Genomic DNA, 6,572 nt, shown 5'->3' with positions numbered 1-6,572 from the left:
TCAACCAAAAAAACAAAGAAAGAAAAAAGAATGACTCCTGTCATAAAGTGGCAAGTGAGTGTGTCCTAATAGCTGTCTCTTTTTAAGTAATTTGTAGCCAGATTATAGTGCATGCCTGTGATCCCAACATCCTCAGCCAGCTGAAGTAAGAGGATCAGGAATTCAAGACTGGCTTTGACTTCTTTGTAAGTCTGAGGCCAGCCTGGGCTACTTAAGGCTGAAGAAATCCCTCAGAGGTTACAAGTACTTGCTGCTCTTGTAGAAGACCAGAATTCAGTTCCCAGCATCTACATGGTGCAGCTCACAACAACCTGTAAATCCAGTTCTGTGGGATAAGACTCCCTCTTGTGGCCTCTGGAGGTACCTGCAGTCAAGTGCTGCACATACAGACAAGTAGACACACAGGTATACAGCAGGTAAGTTTTAAAAAGAAACTAAAGCTGGAAGCTACCACACCCACCTTTATGAGGCACTTAGGAGGCAGAGGCCATGAATTGAGTTCCAAGACAGAAACAAACAAAAAATTAAGTACATACACTATGTATTTCTACATATTTTTAAAAGAGGGAGGGAGAAGGAACTAAAGTGAATCGGTCAGACCTCTGATCTGAAACCTTTGGATAACTGTGTGCCATCGTCTACTCCCCACACCTTTGCCTCAGCCTGTCTTCCGTGTGTTAACATGTTCTAAAATTGGAGAAGGCAAAAAAAAAAAAAGTGCAGTGGGGAGCAGAGTCTGGACCCGTTCCCTGTTTCCTTGCGCCGTCCTCTCTCATTAAGGACAAGGCCTTCCAAAAGAAAGGCATCTGTTTCCAGCCCACGCAGACCTAAACTTTTTCTCATCACGTGCCTGGCCAGAGCCATTCGGCAGCCCTGTAATGCGATCACTAGGGCCAGCCTCCCGACCCACCCAAGCAGAGCCAAGTGACAATAAGGTTAGCCTACTGAGCTACGCAGCAGCCACAGAAAAACAGAAAAGCGCTCTACAGGCTAGACCTGTGGCTCGGAGACAGAGACGCTTGGGAACGGCCCTCTGCAGAGGTGAGCAGGGAACTGTTGGGAGGGGACTATTTGGGAAAGCCAGGATACATCAAATCCCGCTCTGCCATCAGCCTGTCCTCTACCCATCCTCCGCAGGTGAAGTGTGCCTGGGCTGTTCCCTACCTGTTCCTCAGAGTCAGCACCTCCTACCCACGTCTGCACCTTCCGTCTCCTCCCTAAGGTCGCTTTTCTCAAAACTGACGTAGTTCTAATGAACCGGGGCTACTTCCAAAAGCTGCTAGGGGAACAGCTCCCAAAAGGGAAGTGAAACTGGAAGAGACTGCAGGGAGACTGCAGGGAGACAACCCTCGTCCTAGAAGGACGCGGCGAACTGCCACACTCTTGAGTCTCTGGAAGGATGTGTGTGTGGGCTGTGAGCTGGTCAGCCAGGTCAAGGCGCCTTCAGTGCAACAGTGGCGTCAAGTTTCGGATGGAAGATCGTCCGTCCGATAGACCGAAGGAAGGACTCCCACCAAAGCCGCTGGGGAGAGATGGAGCAGCGGAGAAGTGCTTTGCAGAGGGGTGTGTGTGTGTGTGTGTGTGTCCTAGGTGCTTAAGCCAGGCGAGACAGGATGCTGCCGCGTGGGAGTTGCTGTCAGTTTTTCTTGCAATTCCAAACAGATGTCACTGGCTGCGACAGATCAAGTCAATTTGATAAAATAAATGCCAAGAGGGTCTCCTGCTGCCTTTACCAAGCAATTCTCTAGCAGGAAGGAAGGGCATAGAAGTGCTCATCCACAAGCCCCGGGACATTCTGGGAGCCAAAAACAATACTTTTCTTACTTGGGGCCCTGTGTTTATTTATTCAGCAAGTGCTTCCTGAATGTGGGCTGGATGCCAAGCTTGTGTTTGGTGCTTTGGCACCACTACAGACACAACAGGCACACACTGGCTGTTGGTGATTTTTTTTTTTAATCATACAAGGGATAGAACCCAGGATCTTCCCGATGCTAAACCAATGCTCTACAGTCAAGCCACAGCCTTTTTTTTTTCTTTCTTTCTTTCTTTCTTTTTTTCATTTAGTTTTATTTTGAGACAAGGTTTTGCCAAGTTGTCCAGGATGACTATGAACTGTGATCTTCCTGCTTTGGGATCCAAAGTAGGTGGATTCCAGAGGTACACAACCACACCCAGCTGGCCAGACATTCTTAAGGGACACTGCCCAAGGCGAGTCTCACCTTCCAGAGAGCGCTTCAGCTCCTCTCTTCAGTATCAGACACCTTTTCCTCTAGTTCTTCTCAGACCAGGGCTGCTGTTGCTCTTGTGAGCCCTCTTCTGCAGAAGTGCTCACCTAGGCTGCTGCTCCTGAGGCTGGTGACTGGCCAGGAAAGCCCTCTTGACTGGCTGGCTCTTCTCTGGGATGCAAACAGCCTGCGCAGAGGCTGGGGGTTGGCACAGCGCCATGTGAGTTGCTGGTTCTCTCGTCGCCCCATTTGCGAAACAGAATTTCTTAAAGATCATGCAGCCTGAGAGAAAATGTTAAGAAGCTTGGCTTCCACTGGAGCCTTGTAGGGTTCACAGTGAATCACTTTAAAAACTATTTCTGGCCAAGCAGTGGTGGGGCATGCAGAAGCAGGCAGATCTCTGTGAGTTCGAGGTCAGCCTGGTCTACAGAGCGAGTTCCAGATCAAGCCAGGTCTACACAGAGAAACCCTGTCTCTAAAAAATAAAATAAACAAACAAACAAAAAAGACAGACAGGGTTTGGGTAGCCTCCTGCACTGGAAGCGAAGCTGGCCCCATCAATACCGTGTTTCTACCTGCCACAACAAGGAGACTATTGGCCATGCCTAGAATTTTATGTAGGTTCTAGGGATTTGAACTTAGATCCTCATGCTTATACAACAAGTACTCTTACCCTCTGTACCATCTTCCGAGCCCTAGAGTCACTTCTGCTTTCTGTCTCTGCCTCCTGTGCTACTAAACAGAGGCAGGACCAGGTGGCCATGAGGTCTGGGTCTACTTTTGAATTTAGGGATTTGGTTTGGTTTCTTTGATGTTTGTTGGGGACCCTCCCCAACCTCCTCGGTTATGGATGACCCTGGGTAGTGCCGCAGAAATCAGGACACAGGGGATGCAGAATAGGAGATACAGCTGCATACTTTATTACAAAGCCAGTGCTCTTTTTATAATACTCAAATCATGATTCAAACTAGGTTCCCATAATACATGAAAATAGTTTCATAGACTAGTCACTGGGTTGCAACTAATTTCAAGAGCTTCTTGCCCTAGCTAATCTAAACAAAAAGCTCAGTGTTATGGGAAAAACTCTTGTTGTAATATAATATGTAAAACCACCGCATCAGAAGACAAACCACAACCTAATCAGAGCCTTTGAACTACAGTGCACATCTGTGTTCTCAAGGACTGATCATTGGCAAGGCACTCTACTGATGGGAGAGGTTTGCCTCCTCCTGACTTGGTTTGCCAAGCTTGTAAGTGAGAATGCTACCTCAAGTCACCCCTGCACAGAGTTTCTATGCAGTTCAAATTCGGCCCTCTACAGATGTCGACTGTTTTTTGTTGTTGTTGTTGCTTGGTTGTTTGTTTTGTTTTGTTTTCGGAGACAGGGTCTTACCGGTAGTACGAGCCTCAAACTCATTAGGCAAGGCTACCTTTGAACACCTGACTCCTGCCCCGCCCTACCACACCCAGCTTGTTTTTGTTCCATAACACAAGATGCCAGTCCTGCCTGACCTGGAACTTACTGGGTAGCCCAGGCTAGTCTGAAGCTCTTCCAGTCTTCCCACCTCAGCCTCCCTTGAGGTATGAGGCAAGGCCAGTAATTTTGTTGAGACTGTTATTGCTTTGTTTTGTTTTGTTATTGCCTGTAAGAGTAAGTTGTTAGGCCAGGTGTGATGGCACACACCTGTGACCCCGGCTCTCAGGATGAGGTTGGCCTGGGCTACGAGGAGCCTATTGCAAAGACAACGCTGGGTGCAGTGCTATGCATCCAAGATCCCAGTACTCATAAGTGGAGGCAGAGGAGTCAGTTCAAGACCTGGGCAGTCACTGCACCTCTCCAGAGGAAGGGACAGAAGGAACAGGACGGGCCCCTGGGGGCCAGCCCACAAGCAGTCCTTCTCGGTTGTCCTTCTAGTTTTCTGTCTGTTTGTTTGTTTATTTTAATATTTATTCACCTTTGTTTTATGTGTATGGGTATTTAGGCTGCATGTATGTTTGTATACCACGTGTATGCCTGGGACCGTTGCTAACCAGAAGAAGGGATTGAATCCCCCGGAACTAGAATTAGATGTTTGTGTTATGAGCCCCTGCTGCTCTTGCAGAGGACCTGAGCTCTGTAGTACCCACATCAGGCAGCTTCAGAGGAATCCAATGCCCTCTTCTGGCCTCCACAGGCATTATTTTCACATAAGGAAACCACACACCCATACATACATGTAATTAAAAATAAAAAGAAAGTCTAGTGTAGTGGGGCACGCCTTTAATCCCAGCACTTGGGAGGCAGAGGCAGGCAGTCTGAGGCCAGCCTGGTCTACAGAGCAAGTTCCAAGACAGCCATGACTACACAGAGAAACTCCATCTTGAATACAAACAAAAAGTGTAAAAATGATTAAAATAAGAGACGTAAAACTTGGAACTTACTTGATTAGTAAAGGCGCTCATAGTTGAGCCTGACAGTCCTAGTTTCGACCTCAGAATCCGCAAGGTAGAAGGAGAGAACTGACTCCTAAAGTTGCCCTCTGATCTCCATGTGTGCGCTGTGGCCTGCATGTGCACACAGACACACACATACACAAACAAATATGTTAGTTAAAATGTAATAGAGCATTTTAATATAAATGATATCCACTCACACAGGACAGCACACACCATAACTACATAAGCCATGCTGCAGGGAGACCACTCTGTGGGCAGAAAGATTTATTGGGGATCAAACAGGGGGCAGAGGGAAGAACAAAAGGTTAATAAGGCAAGGAGGTTTTATGTGTCATTTAGCAGGGTGGGGATCTGAGCTGCAACAGGCTGTCCAGATCTGGGTCCCTTGCCTGAGGTAGCTGGCCTTTGGGGGAAGGTTAAGGTTAACACATCCCTGGGGGATTAAGGATGATTTCTAGCTAAGAGGTGTTAAGTTGGGAGCATTGCCCCCAGCCCCTGGCATCCATCCCAGCCTCCCTGGCCTGGACTTCAAATCCCAGCATGCCAGGTCCTGACCCTCCCCCAGGGTATTTAAGTGGCCACCCAGAGGAGAAATGCGTGGTTTTCTGGTCTGCATGGGCTCCCTGTTGTCTCCCCGCCATGTGCTCGGCCATCCACCCGAGAGCATCTTAATAAAACTATGGGCATTTTGGTTTGGTTTTATTTGACCTAATTGGATTTCTTACGCTGTGGAGCTGCCCTTTTCTTACTATTTTTATTTAACAATAGGGACCCCTTAAAATATCTGTTTTTAGAAGCCAGGTGTTGGCACACACCTTTAATCCCAGCACTTGGGAGGCAGAGGCAGGTGGATCTCAGAGTTCAAGGCCATCCTGGTCTTGAAGTTCCAGGACAGCCTGGGCTGCGCCGAGAAACTCTGTTGGGGGGGGGGGGGACCTGTTTTTCTAGTAAACAGAACCCTCCCCTTATGCTTGACAATCATTTGTTTACATTATCACCACCCAACTAGTCCTTAGATTCTTAAAACACAATTTTTCTAAATTGAGCTTGTTTGTTTGTTTGTTTGTTTGTTTAAATTAGCCAGCACAGCTCCCACCATCTGCTCTCTACACACCAATGCTAAAAGTATTAAATTTGGAAAAATTGCAAGCCAAGTTCTCTAGAATCATCTTGGCCAGGTGGTGGTCCCACACACTTGCCTTTAACTAATCCCAGGACTCGGGTAGGAGAGGCCAGTGGACCTCTGAGTTCAAGGTCAGCCTGGTCTACAAAAGCGAGTTCCTGGACAGGCTCCAAAGCTACTTTAGAGACAGGGTTCCAAAGAGAGAAACCCTGTCTCTAAAAACCAATACCAGAAACCTCAGTTTTTAGTGCATATTATTGTGCCTTGTCCTCACTTTCCAGAACGTGTCCTGTACCCAAAATGGTGCTCACTCTTCTAAACACTGTGTCCGGAAAAGTTAGATAATACTATTTTGTAAATTATGAACAAGAAATGTCTTTCTTTCTTTTCTTTAAATTTAAAGGGTCTTGCTTATTGCAGACCCGCCTCAAACCTGATAAGCCGCTGCCACTGACCTTGAAGGTCTTTTGTTTGTTTTATCTTTGTTTTTGTTTTTCCAATTTGGTTTCTGTTTTTGAAACTGGGTTTCTCTGTTAAGCTCTGTTTGTCCTGGAACTCACTCTGTAGATCAGGCTGGCCTCACACTCAGAGAGCTGGCCGCCTCTGCCTCCCACGTGTTTGTTTTTTGTTTTTGTTTGTTTGTTTTTTAAATATTTATTGATTTATTATGTATACAATATTCCGTCTGTGTGTTTGCGTGAAGGCCAGAAGAGGACACCAGACCTCATCACAGATGGTTGTGAGCCACCATGTGGTTACTGGGAATTGAACTCAGGACCTTTGGAATA

At 47.0% G+C, this 6,572-nt stretch overlaps 1 protein-coding gene across 1 annotated transcript in view; it reads left to right on the top strand.

Moving 5' to 3' along the window:
* Positions 1 to 863: 863 nt before the first annotated feature.
* The window catches only part of Faxdc2 (fatty acid hydroxylase domain containing 2), a 27,272-nt gene continuing 21,563 nt past the window's right edge, over positions 864 to 6,572 (top strand). The window contains exon 1 of the mRNA XM_050157653.1: positions 864 to 1,041. Within this exon, the coding sequence (XP_050013610.1) occupies positions 879 to 1,041 (163 nt within the window). The 5' untranslated portion in view covers positions 864 to 878. The remainder of the gene's footprint in view (positions 1,042 to 6,572) is intronic.

The sequence above is a fragment of the Alexandromys fortis genome, unplaced genomic scaffold, assembly GCF_014885135.2.
Source record: "Alexandromys fortis isolate MF-2015 unplaced genomic scaffold, M_Fortis_MF-2015_v1.1 scaffold_103, whole genome shotgun sequence".
Lineage (NCBI taxonomy): Eukaryota > Metazoa > Chordata > Mammalia > Rodentia > Cricetidae > Alexandromys > Alexandromys fortis.
Note: the sequence above shows the minus strand (reverse complement) of the source record. Positions and strands in the feature narration are given on the sequence as shown.